At 39.0% G+C, this 19,425-nt stretch overlaps 1 protein-coding gene across 2 annotated transcripts; it reads right to left on the minus strand.

The window, feature by feature from the left end:
* Nucleotides 1-1,281: 1,281 nt before the first annotated feature.
* METTL22 (methyltransferase like 22) lies at nt 1,282-14,240 on the minus strand. Of its 2 annotated transcripts, XM_041120286.1 has the most exons (12): nt 13,239-14,182; nt 12,962-13,065; nt 12,341-12,680; nt 10,319-10,669; nt 9,895-9,935; nt 9,665-9,809; nt 9,114-9,185; nt 8,462-8,515; nt 7,211-7,291; nt 6,090-6,192; nt 5,110-5,278; nt 1,282-3,602 (listed from the first exon to the last, which is right to left on the minus strand). In XM_041120286.1, the coding sequence occupies exons 3-12, from the start codon at nt 12,468-12,470 to the stop codon at nt 3,567-3,569; spliced, it is 1,182 nt and encodes a 393-aa protein (XP_040976220.1). In that variant the 5' UTR covers nt 12,471-12,680; nt 12,962-13,065; nt 13,239-14,182; the 3' UTR covers nt 1,282-3,566. The 2 variants fall into 2 exon arrangements, with proteins under 2 accessions (XP_040976220.1, XP_029857750.1); XM_030001890.2 differs by lacking the exons at nt 12,962-13,065; nt 13,239-14,182 and adding an exon at nt 14,189-14,240.
* Nucleotides 14,241-19,425: the final 5,185 nt, after the last annotated feature.

Here is a 19,425-nt window from a genome sequence, read left to right on the forward strand (position 1 = left end):
TAAACTGTTATGCCAAAGTACAATATTGATAAAACAGAAAGTAACAGGGTGTTTAACAAACTGTAAAATGTTTTGATTCAAAGTGTTGTATGGCAGATGGAGCTACAAGTATGGTCTATGAATAGCCACCTACACATGAGAACACACAGAGGTAATAAATATACATAATGTATCCCATGAAGTGATTATCTTAAACAACTTTTCTTTCTATTGCAAAATAACAAAGTTCACTTTTGTGAACAAAAGTTCACGACAAAGCAGCTCTCCAAGTTCCACATCAACAAAGATGGAAAAGTAATCAGCTTGCAATGCTCACATAGAAGTTCAAGTTCTCCTTTTGACCAATATTTACAATTATGTCATTCCTGTTCCTCTTAAGAGGAGGTAAAAGCAGGACAGGGGTGCCTGCCATCTTCATCTGAAGTGTGAGGACTGAGAAAGGACATGCATTACTTCACCAAATACCAGTGACAAAAGTAAAAATCAGTTTGTTTCAAACAAGATTCTTCCTGGAAGATCACATGTCCATCCGTTACCACACTTCCCAAGAAAATTGTGACATTCCTGTCTTTTATGAGAAATAAGTGCACTGCAAGCATTCCACAGGTTCACCTCCACTTCTGCTGCGCTCCTCTTTCCCCAAAACAATCCATCTGGCTGACTAACTTGCCAACCAGATTCAGAAGTGCTGGATCCAAGTACAGATGACTTTATTTAGCAGAGGAGAAAGTCAGTTTTCCAAATGAAATCTTTCCAACCTCAGCTCCACAGCAGAGTACAGACATTAATAAACTTTAGATTAAGCATCTACCTTGTCTTCTTTCCCCTTCACAGAAATAAAGGACTTGCAGGAATGGGCAATACTGACTAGAAACATTTACTAATTCCCCTTTTTTCCCTACTAGCTATGAGGTGATCGAACAGAACCACATGAATAGGCCATCTGAGCTCTTAAGGGTTTTACAATGAAATATGCAAACTCTTTCCCAGTAGCTCACAAGTCCAAGACCATCCAACCTGATGTTGAATCACTTGACTTTCCTGTAAGTTGTATGAAAGACTCACACAAATTTACACAGGACTGTTGTATACGTACTAACAACATCTCCCCCTCACAATCATATTTTCTCTCCTTTCCATCTGGCTAAAAATCATGGCAAACTGTGTCCAACACACAGCTAAAAAAACAGTAATAACACAGGACTGCAAAAAAAAAAGATATCCAAGAACATTACCTGTCACAATTTTTCAAAATTTAGATACATCACCACAGGACCATACTATTTTTTAAATCATGCTTTATTAGGAAAAAAATCCTTCATACAGATAATGTGCTCAAGGTATTAGCATTTTAGGCACTAACTTGATTTCCAGTCATAACCTGTATGCTCAAGACTAAATTCCCCACTCTTAATCATCTTAATAAACAACAAACTGCTAAAGGTGTAAATTTGCATGATGAGTTCTGAAAACAACTACCACGTATGACACATTTAAAGTACAATTAAAGTAAAAATTGAGGAGATGGCATCTGTACTTAATATCCTTAAGTAGCAACGGACAATTCTCTGGCAAGACAGGCTATATTATCTCTCATTAAGACTGCAAAGCTAAGGCATTGTGAGACTCCTGTGATTCTTGTGTTCTTAGAATTGTTGCCTGGTTTTGACTATTCCTTATCACCAGTGAAAAGGGTCATATCCAAATTTGCAATTTGGCCTTTAGATCTCTGTCACTGAACCCTCAAAGCTGTTGTTTCCCTTCAATAGAAAGATTAACTTTGTTTCCTTAGGAGGAAATCCTACTTCAGCTTGCTTCCCAAGCAGCCATGATGTTTGTATTTACTCAACCAAAGATACAAGTATAAAAATCTTTTTCAGGTGTTAATTTAAGCCAGCTGCAGTAAAATGTCCAAATTCTACATTTAAAAGAGCTACAGTATCCCTCTACCCAGATGAGTTTCTGCTGATAATTCCAAAGACTTTCAGAAGTCCTGTGCAAGACAAAAATCTTCTCTAACTGCACATGCTATCTCACATCAGTTCAAATTAACTGAAAGCAATTGGTTTTGAATGTAGCTGCTTATTTAAGTACTAATTTTTTGAAGACTGTAGCAAAAAATTACTACTTAAATAAGCAGCTACATTCAAAACCAGTTGTTTTCAGTTAATCTACCAAAGTTAATAACATTACAAAACAAACAAACAAACAAACAAAAGAACACTAGTTTGGAAATCTTTGGATTAAAACACAGTTTTATATCTTTGAAGTTCAAATGAGGGTTCTGAGAGAGAAGTTCTGTATTAATCTAGGCAGATATATGCTAACATAATGTAAATTTTTGTTTTGACTGTACTCACAGGAAAAGACCATCATCACCTAATAACCCTTCATCTCATTAAAGAACATGAAGAAAATATGTCTTCATATACCTAAGCAGGTTATGAAATAACTGACCTAAACCAACTGAATTAAACCAAATGTAAAACAGACTTTCAAGAAGTCAACCAGATGCTTCTAATGTAATGTATGCAGACTCCCACGAGTCACAGGCCGGAACAGCTTCATCACCGATACTCTCATAATGCTAAAGAATCCAGCAGGCACAAGAACTTCCGTGACAGCGTACATATGGCACGTGACATAAACATAACAGTACACATAAAATTTATAGAAAGTACAAACAGATTTTTGGTTTCATTAATAACACTGGAGAGATTTGATCAATATGTTGTACTTTAATCCAAAAGCTAAGATACTGAAGGCCCCATTTGTATGGGCAAGACATTCTTTGTCACCCCCTCCTCCCCAGCCTCACACGTATACGTTGAGGATAGAATTCCAAACATTTAAAGAGCAGTAGCATATCACTTCACATGGTACCTTCCCACCCTCAACCTGGCAAGGACAGAATAGCTTATAATTCCAGCAGGACAATATAGCTCCAAGACCTCTGTGGAGTACCTTTAGAGGTTCAAATAAAATGCATCTTGTCTCCCTTTCAGTTCCAACAGTAGCCCTAAACTAGAAAGATTTAGATAGGACAAAATGAAAATTAAGGATTAAGTTTTGTAAACAGATTGCTTAAAGAAAAGTCTATGAAAGACAAACAGGTCTTGCCCAGAACACTGTTTCACAAATGTCCATAAATACAAATAATGTGGAACTGGGATGAGACCAAGAACAGTGTCCGTGTTCAGAAAATTGTAAAGGAAAATGCATGACATCTGCCAACCAGCCACATGGAAAAGGTTAAATACCTCTTTGTCAGACTCTAAAACCTAAGTCGTCAATCCCAAAGAGCAAGTCACTGTGTCACTGCCACTGTTTGGCACCCAGCACGTACTCTGAAGATCAATATTAAACAGTTTTGTAAAAGAAACATCAAAGAAACCTAAGTGCCAAACCCCAAACTTACTGAAGTAAAGCAAATCTGCATAGCAATACTTTCTGAGAACACAGTTCCAGCAGGAAAATGCTTTTCTTGGGATGAAAATCCTTTTTTAATAAAACATCAAAAAAGCTTTTATCCTTAGATAAAGATCTTCTATTTTCTCATGTCCCTGTCATGTTAGCTGTTCAGCAATGATCTTCCACAATTCCTGTAGGAGTGGAAAAAACACATACAGGCATTAGATCACTAGGTTGCAATTGTGAAAAAGTTCAACATGCCCACTTGAAGACAAATTTTAAGACACACCCTATACTCCACCTATAGATACTAAACCCATCTATGTAATCTCCTAGAACAACCACCAAATTATCTTTGAGACAGAGCAATAGAATTGATTTCTTCATTCTTGTCGCATGATTTTTTAAAATAAAAAATTAGTATCATTCAAATAATTTGTTCTAAAATAATTTCATTGGTCTGCATGACCTTCTGCAGTATTTTGCCTAATAATCTTGCTCTTTTTCTTAGCCTGTGTTGACAAACGCTTTCAATAATGCTAGTAAAAACACCACTGAAAAAATACTCAAATTACTGAGAAATCAAGGTCTCACAAATGCATATCTTATACAAACACACACCCCCTTCTCAATCTGTTGGACAATGAAGATGAAAAACAGACCACTTCTGTAGAATGAATTAGTATACACTTTGTCTACTATACAAAAGATGATTAAGCAGACTCACATACTCTTCACCATGACATCTCGAATTGTGGCAATATACTTCATGATAAATAACAAACTTACGCGTTTTAAAAAGGCACGTATTTCAAAGACCAGTAGCATTCCGCAAAAAGGCCAGGGAATGAGTTTAACACAATTAGGTATAATCCAGGTTACATTTATGTACTTGGAAAACTTGTTTTAAATTTTGCACACGTTTTATGCCTGAAGGTATCAGCATTAAGTAAAATGAATCAATCTCATGAAGTAACTGTGGCCCCCATAATCTTACTATGCATACATACTGCAGAAGACACAGCAAGAGTATGTTGACTACAGGAACATTATTTCTTGGTAACAGATTTGCAGTCCAGTACAAGATTTGCATGTTCTCTAAAAAGATTTGTTACATTGTATTGCTCTAGAAACTAGCAAGCTATTAGCTACACTGCATAATATTCCTAAGAGCAGACAATTGGAAAAAAAAAACAGACAAAGAGAAACATAAGTGCTTGGTAGGTAATTAGATAACTACAAATATTATATCTGACATGTTTCTGAATAACAGAGGTTTACAGCTAATTGACTTCTTCATAGATATTAGAACATTATTTCCTGAACCCTGAACTGGGAAAGGAATTACTAAAACTATGAAATGACAAGCCAATAAATGAGAAGAGATATTGGTCCCATTTTCTAGTCAATCACAAAAACTGTATTTTACAAAGTAATGGAGACTGTTTTTTAACCTTTGAGGAAATGAGTGCAAAGTCAGTGTACTGCTGGTGACAGAAAAGGGTATGTTATGTCAATCTAGTATGGATTATGAAAGGACAAACAAGAATCATTTTAAAACAACAAAAAGCTAAATGGAAATAAATGAAAAGGTAATGTTTGTTCTCCTGTTCTTACTTCATGTTAAGTAAACAGCTGAAAACTGATTTGAGATGATTAGCCCAACACATTACATTTATTTTAATGAATGCTACTCACCAACTGCTCAATTCGTTCATAAACGAGAAACTGGCAGAAATCAAGCTTAACAGGCTCCACAGTATATTTAATTTTTCTATCTTGGAGGTTCTCCAAATCACTTAGAGTATTTCTAAAATGACTGTAGGCTTCACATGTAACATCCATATGTCTCAAAGTGAAGTTCAGCCTGGCAAGAGAATATTTAATTTAAAATGTCTCTCCTGTACTGGCATCTTAAATAGCTATGTAACCTTCCTCAGCTAATGGAAAATGTGGGTCTTCACAGTGTAATTAACTAACTTCAATAGCAAAAAAAAAAAAGAGTAAGACCCGCTCCGCCCCACCCATTCCTGAAAAGCAGGCAAGACTTATGTTAGCGTCAATACAAAATAACTCTTGGATGAATCTTTCCATTGATTTTAAGGCACTTTGCCACACCAGAATCATTGGCTTGGCTTCCTAGAGAAACACTTGGCAACAAATCATATGAATAGCTATTGCTTACATATCTCCAAAGATTTAAGCAAAGCCTATTTATATATTAGTTTATGAATGGACTGCTAAAAACATTCAGTGATTCCCTGAAAGAAAACACAAGAGAAATTGTTATAGAGGTACTCAAGCTGGGAAACATACACCCTAATTCTAAGCCCCTTCATTCCACTCTATGACCTCAAAAACATACAGCAAATGTTTTCAGGCATTATAGAATACATCAGTCTAGCCAACTATTTATCCTTACTCGCACAGAGATTATCTCATGTGAGACAAAGGCAGGACAACAAAAGCCAAACTCTTGCGGAAGTCAAATTCCAAACTGATAAAAATTAAGCATGTATAAAAACAAATGCTTGTCTTGAGCATATACTGCAGCCTGTGATCAACTAATACAATGAAAATCAGAAGCTGACCTTCAATCAAATCAGATGTTTCTTCCAAATAAACAAAGTACATAAAGTTTTTAGTGCTTTTTACTTTAAGTTCTTGGTAATACTTACCGCTTTTCTAATGCTAGGTAAACTGTGCAAGAATTTCTCAAGTTGTGTGTGATTCTATACAGCATTCTGAACAAGGCATCTGTCAGGTCATCATCATAGAACACTACAAAAAAAAAAAAAAAAGAAAAAAAAAGATGAAGAGCATAAAATATTTAAGTGTATTATTTACGTAAGTCTCAGGTATGAAACAACAACAGGCCTTAGTTCGATTATTCTAATCAAACAAGTCACTATTTTAACTAAATCCCGAAGTATATTTTTAATGGCAACAACTGACCCTGTAATAGTATCCACTGCTGCTATTTATGTCAGGCTTTCTTTAAGATTTCTTTTCTATCAATGGGAATCACTTCTGTCAGACAACTTACAAAACTTCTACAAGATTTCTCTCAGCCTGGAAACATCTTACTGCAAAGCTAAAAAAGACAGGATATCACAATGTATAGGGCCTCATTTCTTATACAAATACAGAAAAGGCAGTTACTAATATACTATTATGACCATATCTCCTCAGAAAGCGGTCTTGCAACACCTTTCAGTATCATAATGAAAAACAATCCTCCTTTATTTACCTATCAAAACAACAATGGCTCTCCTATAAAGATAAGCTAGCATGTCAGGTTTCAGTCTTTCACTTAAGCAAGAAAAGGAGCAGGAAAAAATAGACAGAGATATCCAAACGCATAGACTCTATGGGCAAGTGCAGCATCTGAAACTGTTTTTCACATTATAGAATATATTAGTCTAACCACCTATTTATCATTACTTGCATGGAGGTTATCTGATGCAAGACAAAGTTAGGACAACAACTTTTCTGAAAGTCAAATTCATCACTTGTGATTATGTTCTTTGAGTAATATATTTAGTAACAAATAATTACCACAGCAAAGGAAAGAAAAACCTAGTAGTTTTCAACATCTGTTCTCCTATTGCTAATTCAGAATGTAAATACAATTGTTTAAAAAAAAAAAAAATACAGGCAGGAACACTTAAGGCAGAGCTTTGACAAATTAGGTAAGGATCTCACCTACTAGATTTTACAAGCAAACTAGGTATGTTTAAATTATTACTCATAATGCTCAAGTGTTTGATTTAAAAGCTTACTGTTTATATTTTCTTACCATCAGCTGCCATTATCACAGTACAGTGGTTATGCAAATCGGCAATCTCTTCTTCAGACCAGCTATAAGGAGCTTCAGGATCTGTAACAAAGAATTGGTTTTGGTGTACATGATTATATGTCTCAAATGATTGACAGCTGGAAAAAAGAAACTTAACTCCTGTGGTCACCTGCTACTCCATAAACGGAGCACCCCACAAGTTCCCTGCAGTCCTTTGCTTTCTCTGCGTTATGTCCAATCCTCCCAAGGCTGACTGGCAAGAGTAAGTTTTCTTTCACTTTAGAATTTACAACCAATTACTACCCTGTAGCACGATCACAGATTTAACTAGATTAAAATAAATAATCCTTTAAATAAAAAAAAAAAAAAAGCCTGTTCGTACAAGTTTGATTAAGCTTCTGACTTCATCATGCTTTTTAAAATTTACTTTTTTAAAATATAGAAACTTTCTCTGAAAGTCTAAAAACATAAAGTCTTTTCAACTGACAGTATCAAGTATTTTCATTAACCAGAATTTTTTGAGGTCCAAGAGAGGCTTTTGAATGCGTAAAGGATGTTTCCGCTTGCTTAAATAGTTGTTCTATTTTTTAGAAGCATTACATCAAATCCAACTGATGATATAAAAATCTATAAAGTAGGCTTCATATAACCTAGTGCAATCACTAGAAAGAAAGTTTTAGTGATCTGCTTTACTATCATTAATTGCACTTTAAGTGTTACTCAAGTTAGTTGCCTTTATTTTGCTAAAAGCAGCAGAATACATTCCCTTGGCAAATATTTAAAATATAACACATTCACCACTATATTTGGAAAAAGTATTTATACATCTGCAAATCATAACCTACCATCCCCACCACCTTTTATAGTTTTGTATTCATGCAATCATAAGCCACACAATACCATCACATCAAAATCCAGATGACTAACTCCAATCCACATCACTGTGCCTGGATTCCATTATCACCACGTAACAGACACATCTTGTTTGCACCTCTGGATTTTGACCTAAGTAAAGGACAGCCACCACTCATCTATTCTCAACCTATCAGTAAACCCTTCCTTATTCATTCACAAGGCAATGATGCACCCAAAGACAATCATGTACTTTCAACTATTTTTCCAGAGGCATGTGTGCTGGAGGGCTTACTTCATAAACAATGGAATAAGCTTTTCTTGATGGGTATGAAGGGGAAAAAAAAACCAAAACAAAACACCAAACCGTATCTGAAAGGACCCATTATAATGACCTACCAGTGCAGAATTCATCTTTCAGCCAGTCCAGTTCCTTTACTTTAACTTCCCCTCCTGTGGGTGAAGAAAGATCACATCAGTCATAAATGGCCTTTCAGACAGTACCTAAGCAAAAGTAAAGGGTCAAAATCTGTACTGAAACAAGTGATGAAGATCTATCATGAGGTCATATGAAACAAGTAACATTGAACATCAAATCATTTACTGTACAAAACCAGTTACCCACTCGCAAGAGGATGAACTTAAGGGTCAGAAAGGCAACCTATGTTCTCTTTCACAAGTCTCACCTGCAAAATGCTTCTCCTTTCCAGAGTTCTACCTCTGCCATTTACGCTCTGTTTATGCGACCCTTGGCACCTGGATATCTGCGGTCCTCCCAAGTACCTCAGTGAAACTCACACAATGACTGCGTAGGAACTACAGCTAGTCTTAAATGATGACCAGAGAAAGAGTAAGTATTTTGCTCTTCTCAAAAGGAAGCTGTCCCATTACATATAGGTATCTCACATCTATCTTTTTAAATGAGTAACTTCTAACCAAGACAAAAATTTAATTTTATTTGTGAATATGCTAGGTAGTCAATGACTGTGCTGTTTAATCCCAAAGCAGTTCATATAGGCAATTGCACAAACACTGACTGTACAGCACTTACCTCCTGGCTCCATCAGGTGTTTGTTTAACACAACATTTTGCTCACACATGGCCAGAAGATCTTCACCAACATCTGGAAAAAGTGATAATGATATTCAAAATAAGAATATTTTGCATGAGCTGTGCATGCCCCTGACCTCTCAGACTAATACTCAGTTTCTCTCAAATTGATGAGATTAAGGAAAATTCAGAGCCACTCTATCCACTGATGATTGCTTCCCTAGTATCTTTCTTGCTTTTGTCTTTCAGTACTAAGCTCTGAGTCACCCTTGAAGAAAGAAGTTAGATCCCCATACTACCTATTTTAATCTAGGCACACTATCTTGAGTTCCCAGCAATGTATCTTGATTTTAAACTCTTGCACTTAAAAGTAGTAAAGCTTTTTCAATCTGTTGAGAAAGTTCTTGTTATTTTTCAATAAACACCACAACTTTATATACACTAATAAAAAATGATTAACTAAAACGGAATAGATGAGGATGAAAATGCCAGAATGAAAGCACTGCTTTGTGAAGTTTCATGAAAATATTTAACTGAAAATAACCGCCTTACCTGTGCAATAAACTCTCTTGGCAACTGTTGCCATGATAATGCTTGTAATTCCAGTGCCACCTCCAAGCTCTAGCACCGAGCAACACCTGAATGTGTCCCGTTTAAACAGAATGTAATCAGCAAGAAGAAAGGCTGCACGCCAGACCTGTGGATAAGAGAAGCAGTTAAAACCAAGTAAATTCTGAAGCACAACCCATGAACAGCAAGATACTGCAAGGCAGAATACTTACTTGTTTACCGACATCTTCTAAGGGGGTTGCCATAGTATGTTCTGTGAAAATGAAAGTAGAGCAGAAATAATTACCTCAAAATGTCGTTCAAATCGAGTTCCATAGTAGCAAATTTGAAAACCACGTCACACTTCCCTTTCAAATATAGAACTAAACACTATTAATTCTATATAATAATGCTAGATAAAGCCAAAACCCCCACTCTAGCTAAGGACCACCAAGTTTCCCATAGTATACTACTGCCCAAATCACTTCTGGACAAAAATGGTATATTTTTAAAATATTTACAATATCACAGTATTACGTTTGTTTTATTACCTCCTTTCACTTAACAACTGCTGTTCCATTTCTAAAGAAAACCTATTTTTCGTTCTACACAAACATATTTATTCCATTTCTCCTTGACTGTAAGCCTGCTATTTACCTATTTTAACAACATCACTGCAAGTACATTCTTGTTGTTCATCTTCAAAAGCATCTTCTTTCCCTTTCATCAGAACTACAGGATACACTCTATCCCTCAAAAGATCCTCTGCCTCTAAATCAGAGGCACTTCGAGGTCTTCTGACCACTTCCAAGTCTCCATCATCGTCTAGCAGAGCTTCTACTCCTTCACTATTTAATTCTCTTTCTGTTTTTAGATTGTTCCTGTCCTTGTCACACAGTTCATTGCCACTTCTGTACTGGTGTTCTCTTTCTGTTGTAGCTTCTCTCACGTGTTTCTCAGATGCCAAATCTTCTGTGTTCCAAAGGAGTTTGAAATATGACAGGAATACTGTAAGAACACAGCGGGGAGTGGGGGAGTTAAAGACCAGGTAAGAACAGAATCTATGCGCAACTTCCACGTACATGAAATTTTGGTATGCATTCCACATATTAAAAATCTAGAGGATAAAAAATTATACAGATAACTTGAAATATAGTTCAATTTGCTACATAGAAATATTTCTGTTACTAAGTTCTGTCAGTAGAAATAAATGAAACGTTTTCACGGTCCACTGGCTGACTCAGCATCTACGCAGTCACAATGCACACTTTCATCTGATTTAGTAACACTTATTTTAACAATTGGCAAAAGGGATGGTTTCTTATATCTTCATTGTCTATCCTAGCATGAGAAATTTTTAAAGTCATCTACTGTTTGCATGACAACCAGATTAAACTGATTTGAATATTTAACAAATTAGACGATGTCATCAATGAATGAAACTCTTTTGTTCTCCAAGTCCATTCTGATCCTCTGCATGTTCTACTGTGTTTCAAGAGGTGTAAGGTAAAACTGACCCAAAGCAGCAGAGACTAAATCCCCATGAGGTTCCCTGAAAACCAGCAAGTGACAGTGGTAGAGCGTTGTCGTACTTGTTAAGAGTAAAAGCTGTCATACTACAATCCAATTCTTGTCTTAATAAATGAAGGAATTTCCCAGACCAAGTACCTTCAGAGTAGGTAGCACATGCTGTCATTTCATTCTGTTGAAAGGTTCTTTGCATCAAGCAAAATCACAGCAAACAGATCTTGAACAGCATGAAGACACACTACAGCACTGATTACCCATTTTTGACCCGATCAGGGTCAAAATTATTATCCTATCCACTTCTTTGTCAAGCCTACTTTTATCATTTTTTACATTGTCATATGCTAGAACAGCTGCAAAAGTTATTCTTTTTATGTCACAACTGGGTTCGAGAAAACAATGCTTCGGTCACAGCAGGAGCACTACTTTTCTACAGAACATTTTACCAGCAGCTTCAAGGACAGTTTCCTCGACAACTTTATAGAAACCTACAAGCTGGCAATCAGAGGCATCTGCCAATTCATTTCCACTACAGCCTTGACTCTTCAAATTATATAAGTCAGTCAAAACCATTGCTATTCTGAGCTTTCTTGTTGCCAATTTTTTTAAAACAAAGAAATCCCCCCAAACCAAACAAAGCTGTTAGGCTCCTCTGGAATAGATGGTAAATCATCACATAAAGATTTTATAAAAATTCATAAATTAATTACTGATAATTTTTATTTTACACTTAAGTTACACTATTTTAAACCCCTGGCTTCTCACCTTTTGTTTGTATGCAGGAGACACCCCAACTTTTTAACATGATTCCCAAAATACTATATTGATATTATAGCCAAATGAACAAATAAATAAATAAAATTAAACCTGCAAGCAAGTTAATTTGGTTACTACTTCTCAGAAAGTAATTTTAAATTTGTTTTTTAAGATAGGCTGTCTACAAATTCTGTATTAATAGCTTTCATTTCTGTAGTTAATTTTATGAGGAGAATCCAGCTAGCCCTCTTTCTGAAGACTGAGTAGGAAATGATTCTGCTTCTAACTGGAATAAAACATGTAAAGATTAATATCAACCATTCAAAGGAAGATTCAGACATTACAAATATACGAATACACTTAAAATACAGCTCCATCAGTCTAAACATACATTACCTGGTTGTCCAACTGCATTCAGTCGTACCATGAGATGTCTTTTGTTTGGACAGTATAAGTGAACATCAGAAAGTACAGTGTCACTTTTAAACGTGGGATTATCCATCTTCTTCTCTGTTACATCTACCATGATGTGCTGGTGAGAGGAACACCTACAGTCCCCCGTGAAGTGCTGTCACAAAATGATTTGATACTCTTCTATTAACAGGCATCAAGTAACAGTTTTGCTCAGCAAGATAACCTCATGACATAGTTTCTGAGAAGACCTCAGGCAACACGTGGTCATGCAAGCTCCACCATGCTCCAATAAGACAGCAAGAGGCGCATCAGGATATTCAACCTAAAACCAAACACAGACAGCTTTTAGTGACATCCTGACACAACACTGCTCCACCATTATTTTAGAAGACAAAAATCAGATTACGGTGTCCAATAAAGTTGCAATGCTCCAATGCTCTCTTTTACAATGCTCCAAAGAATCATCAAATACATAATTGCTGGTAGCTCATTGGCAGACATCACATATTTTAGGAAGAGCTACTAATTAGCTTGTGTTAAAAACACAGCCCCCCCCCCCATCCCCGAAAAAACCCAGATGTTGCCACGAATGCACAGACTTACAATGCCAAGTCAAGGTCTTCAAAGGAACACAAAGCCTTGGGCGCACAACTTCACCATTTTAAGGGATCTTGTTCTTCATAGGAATCTCTGAATTTTCTCAGAAACTAACACAATTACGGAATGTATTATCACAGGTTAGTTCGCCAAACTTTGTAAAAGGACTATCTTCCCTTCCTGGAGAAAATTCAGCTCCTTTTATACGCCTCCACTAATTGGGCAGTTAATGTCTCCTGCCTTTGGTGATCATTACTCTTCCCCAGAAAAAAAATAAAAGCACCTGAAATCATTCTCATTACTTAATGTCCAAGGCTGAGCTGTCTCTCTGTCCTAAGACACAAACAAATGAATTACCTCTTATGAACAGAAAAATAAAGAGAACATTTATTTCCCTATGCTCTACAAAACTTGACATTTTGTGAAAGGTATGCGAAACACTGATGAACCATAGATCTGAAAACAAAATCTATGTCTTCAAAAACTGAGATGACAAGGTTAGATCACAAACACACACACAAATCATCAAACATGATATGAATGATTTAGTTAACAGACACCCAGGTCTCACCAGCTATGAGCACCCCTAATACTCCTTATGTAAAAACCGTTGATGCCGTTTCCTATGTTGGCATTAACATCTTGGAAGATTAAGCTAAATTTTCTATTATCTGCTTGTGCTTGAACAAGATCATAAATATACAGGCTTAAAACGCTTCAAGTTACCCAGGCAGCCTTCGTAACTGTAGTTATGAAGTTCTATTAACGGTTGCAAAACCTAATCCGGCCTCCAAACCTGCCCTTCGCCCGCAGAAATACGTGCACAAGCTACGTCCGAACTTGATGTAAAGCAACAAAACGCACTTTCCCCGCCACCCGCGGAGGAGACAAGCCAAGGCAGCGCTATCGGGGGAAGGCTGGGCGCCGTTTCGCGGAAAAGCCTCGAGTTTCGCCCGCAGCCAAAGCCGCCTCTCCCCGAGGAGCCAGCGCCCCCCGCCCGCAGGCAGGCCCCCAGCCGTGCCAACACCGGCACGTTTCCAAACGAAGCCGCCGCCCCCCTCCTCCTGCTGCCCGGGGCCGGCCGGCGCCCCTCAGCCCCTCCGGGCGGGAGGAGCGGCTCCGCAGGGAAGGGATGGCTGCGGGAAGCGCGGGGGCACGACGGCGCCAGGGCGAGCGCGTCCTCTCGGCCGGGCCCGGCGGACCCACCCCGGCGGACCCCCCCGCCTCTCCCACCTGCCGCCACCGGCCGCCGCCCGCCGCCATTTCGCAGGCGACGGCTCCTTCCGGCGCGCGGCTGACGCCGACGCCGCGGCCGCGCCCCGCTCGCCGGCAGCCCCGCCCGCAGGGAGGGCCGGTGCCGGGCGGCCGTCCGCGCCGCCGGGGTCCCGCTGCCAGGGCCGCTGGGCTCGGGCGCTCCTCCCGCGGGCGCCAGCACAAGGCCCGGGCTACGCATGCTTGCGCCTAGTGCCTGCCCTGCCCGCTCGCTCGTTTCCCGGCGCAGAGCGGGAATGACGGCCGACCCCGTACGCTGCAGACGGTGCCCTGGGGTCGCCCCCGGCGCTCGTGAAGGCTCTTCTCTATTGAGGAGTTCCCCGGCACTAAGCCCTCGGTAAAAATCTCTCGGGGGGGTCAGTAAAAGGAGACACCAGCAGCTAGGCGTAGTCTTGCCGCTGAAGCGTCCGCAGCAGTTGCCCAGAGTTCGGGCCCTCGTTTCTCACCCCCGTTCTTTTATTACTTGCTTTCAGCGTTGCTTACCCTGTCTCGGTTCATGGGTAATTCCATGCAAAACCTCCAAACAGCTTCCAAACAAAACATGGAAAACCTGTATGGAGGCGAGGGGGCATTTCTTCTTCAGCCCAGATAACGTCAGAACTCTACTACCGCCGTAAGATGAGGTGCAGCAATAGCAGTATCTGCTCGCTTACTTGGCGGATGGGGGGGGGTTAGCTGCTTAATTCTGCAGAGTTTCTAACTAGGTATCATGAACCAGGTAAAATAAACTGGCGACTGAGTTCATACCAGAGTGCTTCGGGAAACTTAATAGAAATTTATATAACTTGCAGAGTTAGGCAACAGCTGACTAGCAGATTTTAGTATCTACATTCTGGGTCTCGGTGCCTTAGGTACTCACTGCACAGCCGAGCTCATTTACGGCCGTGCTGTCTGGAGGCCGCGGGTGTTGTGCTGGCACAGCACACCACAGCAGCTGGACGCGCTGCCGCTGTCCATAGCTCTGCAATGCGGTCTCCGAGCAAAATCATAGACATAGGTATGCTCCAAACTCCCATCCGTGTTCTAGTTAAGTTCCTCTGCAAGTCTGCAAGGGCTATTGAAGTTGTTCGTATCTTTCAGCAGGAGGATCCGGTTCAAAAGTGGGCATTTACTTATTAATTACTTGTTATAGGATACTAATGTCAATTGCTACAGATGATCCTTGTATTTTTCTGGAGTCGATGCTTGTGGGGAAGGAAGAATTAAAGAACTAATGCTGGAAAAAAACCCTTGGAATGTAATGCATAGTCTGTATTTATTTCTAGACGTCTGTTTCTCGTCATCTGCATCCTTCTATAAAGGCTAAGAATTATTAAGAGAATGAAGTAATCTTTCCCTGTTTTTACAGTCTAGAGTGTTGAGTGGTAATGAAATGGAAAACACAGCAAGCCATTCAGATCTGCCATTGGAGTTTCTGTGGGGAATTCTATTGGATGAACATCTGACAAAAATGCTTTGGAGATTTGTTTTCCTTTTATCTGGCTCCTGTGAAAAAGCAGAATATTATTTTACTTCCTGTGGTGATATGCTGCCACATAAATTATTACTGCAGTCTCTCTCTGCTGGCATATTCCCCACTGCTACAAAGTGCTAACAATATGCAGACAAAACGAATTATATTTTTCACAGAATCTTACCAGTTTGCAACAAGAGACGCTTACTGGTATGCAGACTAAGTATTACCAGAGGAGTAGCTAAAAAGCTGGGTGTTCCACTACACTAGACAGAATCTTTTAAACACAAAGGCACATTATATGAGAAATGGAGCTGCTATCATTTCTTTTCTAAAAAATGCAGCTACCTTGTTTTATGTACATATAATCATTAGGCAAAGCAGGAATATCCTGTGGTTGTAGAAGGTCTTAAAGGAGCCAGTGTGGCTGCAGACATTATAATGTGGGTGATAACAATGATAGTGTTTAGGGACAATCTGGAGGTGCAGTTTCTGTACTACACACAAGAGGGCTTTGGCAGAAAATTCCTGAGATCTACCTCTGTTTTAAAGACTTTAGGATGCACCTCAGTTACATTTCCTACCTTCCTCACAGCCATGTGAGATAGGAATTTGCTTAAAGAAAGCAACCCAAGAGTATCACTTAGTCACATCACACCAGGAATTAGGGGACTTAAAATAAATGACTGCTTCCCACATGATTTTTGTCCAATCCTTTCATGGCCCAAAGGATATTGCTAGGACAATTCCTTAGAGTGCCTTCTAAAATGCCAGCACTGCTGCAGGAGGGTCAGAGAAGAATACCATACAGACAATCCTGAAAAATATGTATCACAGGGAAAATCTAATTCCTTAGGAATAGATAAGAGAACAGAGCTGATTCTAAGCAGGCAGGAATAACCAGATGAATAATATGCCACCACATATTTGATCTTGTACTGTGCTGTAGTATATCCCTGATAGCTCGTGATCTTTTTCCAGTACATACTATACTGTCTCTTTGCTTTTCTTCTTTTCCTTCATTATATGTCTACCAGACGGAAGCACATTCTGTGCTTTCATTAGGTCAGTAAAACCAAAAAATAAAAAAAAAAACAAACTGGAGGCTATCAGCAAGAAAAAATGTATCAGCCCTCATATTTCAGTCATACTGTACTGGGGCTGTTGAAAGGAGATATGCTGAACTAGTTTTCACTTCATCTTGTTTACTGGTATGCTGGTATGCAAAGTACTTGAGAGAAGTTCCTTAAGCCATCAAGCAGCACAGAGAAATGTCAGGCAACACAGCGAATAAAAGGACTGTTGGTCTAGATGATAAATCAGTGAAGAATTTTGCTCTGTTCTCCAAGTATGTGTGGCACCTCAATGTTGGTCACCAGGTTGAAAATTCCTAAATAACTGCTTGAAGTTGAAAAGTGCATGAGAGGAATAACTGAAAAATAATTAAAAAGGGCAACTGCAGCTGTCAGCTTTTGTGTTTCCACATTTCCTGACCATCCATTTCTCCTTCCCAGGGGAAGCTAAGAATCATACTGCCTCACCAGCAAGAAAACTGAATTACAAAGCACTAACATTAGCAGCACAGAGCTAAAATCCACAGTGATTTCTTTTTCATTAACTATTTTGTGGTTGTTTATCAGTTACATTCACACTCATTGACTATAGCATTTTTCTCCATGGGCTTATTGAGAACAATAATTTGCATGCCCTTGGCATCACCCCATCATGACTCCTCACATCCAACACAAGCTGATTTGCACAGAAATTTTTCTGAGAGAGGCATGTATGTAATGTCTCAGGTGATTCTTAGAACAACGTCAACCCAGTGACTATAATTGCAAACACCAAAAATACCTCTCTTTAGTCAGGGGAAAAGGAGCAAAATTAAGGTAAATGAAAAGCCCCCCTTTACTCCCAAGCATCAAATCCACAAAATACAAAAGCTACTCTGATTCTTCAGCAGCAGTCAGTGATCACTGTCTTAAATCAGTATCTCTACACTAGATTATAGTGAAGAACTGCAGAAAAGTATTTTATATTTCATGCTCCATACCAAATGCTCTCTTAAAATTTTAGCAAAGACTTTCACATTAAGCAATGCTCCAGAAAGTAAGAGAAAGTTCCATCCATCCATTCTGCTCAGCAATACTTTTCATTACTTTTTCAAGCATGTCAGACTAACAAGGCAGTGAAACAGCCACAGGCATTTCTCAGCCTTAGACCTGTAGTGGATGAAAAAGAGGAAGGTAAAGACTTTAATTTACCTCACATACCAGACAGCTTTACAGAGGTTTAACTGCTTGTTTTAAATGATGAATTGGGCCAATTTCATCCATTGACTGAGTCCAAGAAGTCTATGCTAAAGATAAACTGGGTCTATTCAAGACAGAGTAATAATTAGATAATACAGCAGTTTATTACAGGCTGTTCACATCATCACCAGGGGTCATTTAATCTCAATTTAGATTCTCATTAGACCTGCTCCTCTCTGACATGCTGTACTTCTCACGTCCCTCTCATTGTGCCTCCTCTGTATTTGCTTGCACATACCATGGCAGACTTCCTCTTTTGAGCTAGCTGGGCTAGCCAAAAAATGCTACTGTTCCTGTTGCTTAATACAATGCACCATCTTGTCTATTGGTATTAAGACTATAAAAGTGTGCTGTAATCCCATTGGAGCAAAGTCATACAGATGAGGTTACCTTTATCACCTGCTTCAAGTGGGCAGTATTTCACTTAACTCTGTAACAAATCATAACTGTGCAATGGAAATGAGACACTTTTATTAAACTAAGCACTTTAGTATCACCGTTGACCTTGATACTATGAAAAGTTTTTGTATTCACATCCACCACATTCATTTCTTCCCTGACGTGTTTTAGAGGCAGGCTGTTAGTACAACCTTTGTTCACAGCTTGGGGATTCAGATCAGGCTGTTCTCTAAGGCTGCTATAATTCTCATCCATATACCGAGTACTTGGGGCCTTATTATCTTAAAAAAATGCCTGGATAATTAATGTCTGGATAATGCCCAAGAAGGAAGGTTTCAGTGTTGTTACATGTCTGTCTGTTTTTCCCTGCGATATATGCACCACTAGATCCTGTGGAAGAAGCATGAGACTGCAGCCTTTCAGAGACCACATGGATGTGGTCAGCTGGGAATCACATAGGTGGGACAAACGGCAAGTGAAAGACACATGTATGGAACTTCTTGCCTGGGTATGGATGGAGAACAGAGCCTGACTGGGTGTCAGAGCTAACGGCGAGACACACTTAGGGACCTAGAAAAGGCTGTGCAAAGTGTTGCAATGCAGGAGGCCGCTTCAAGACTGCAAGGCAAGGCAAAAGGAGAGGGCCGACTGTGAAAGTCTCAGTGGGCAAGATGGAAAATAAAACTCCCATATTTTAACATGATTTCTTTATTTTAAAAACTGCTCGGCTCTATTTTTTTTTTTCTTGATAGGTCTTACAGACCAAAGTTAATGCATCCTGCAAGTCAGGGTGCTGAGACACTAAGGGGGAATTTATCTCAAGCTCTTTTTTCCACATACTTTTTCAGCAGTCAAAAATATTTCTGTTGTGGGTGGATTGGTTACTCCCTGTATTTCCTGCACTGCCTTTGTGTTCTGCCCTCTTTTCCCTAGTCTTCCTGAGCAGTATTTGTCCCTGTCAGGCTTGTCACTTTCAGTGTTTGAGCTCATCAGCATCTGTTCTACCTGCTCAGTACACTCTTATTACCTATACG

The sequence above is a fragment of the Aquila chrysaetos genome, chromosome 25, assembly GCF_900496995.4.
Source record: "Aquila chrysaetos chrysaetos chromosome 25, bAquChr1.4, whole genome shotgun sequence".
Lineage (NCBI taxonomy): Eukaryota > Metazoa > Chordata > Aves > Accipitriformes > Accipitridae > Aquila > Aquila chrysaetos.

What these genes read in the sequence shown, in the direction of transcription:
- METTL22 (XM_030001890.2), bottom strand. Translation starts at nt 12,470, where the DNA reads ATGGTAGATGTAACAGAGAAGAAGATGGATAATCCCACGTTTAAAAGT. An exon ending in CAGTGATGTTGTTAAAATAG is followed by an intron (nt 9,936 to 10,318) that starts GTAAATAGCAGG and finishes TCATTTTCACAG; the next exon opens with AACATACTATGGCAACCCCC. An exon ending in CAAGAGAGTTTATTGCACAG is followed by an intron (nt 9,186 to 9,664) that starts GTAAGGCGGTTA and finishes CACTTTTTCCAG; the next exon opens with ATGTTGGTGAAGATCTTCTG.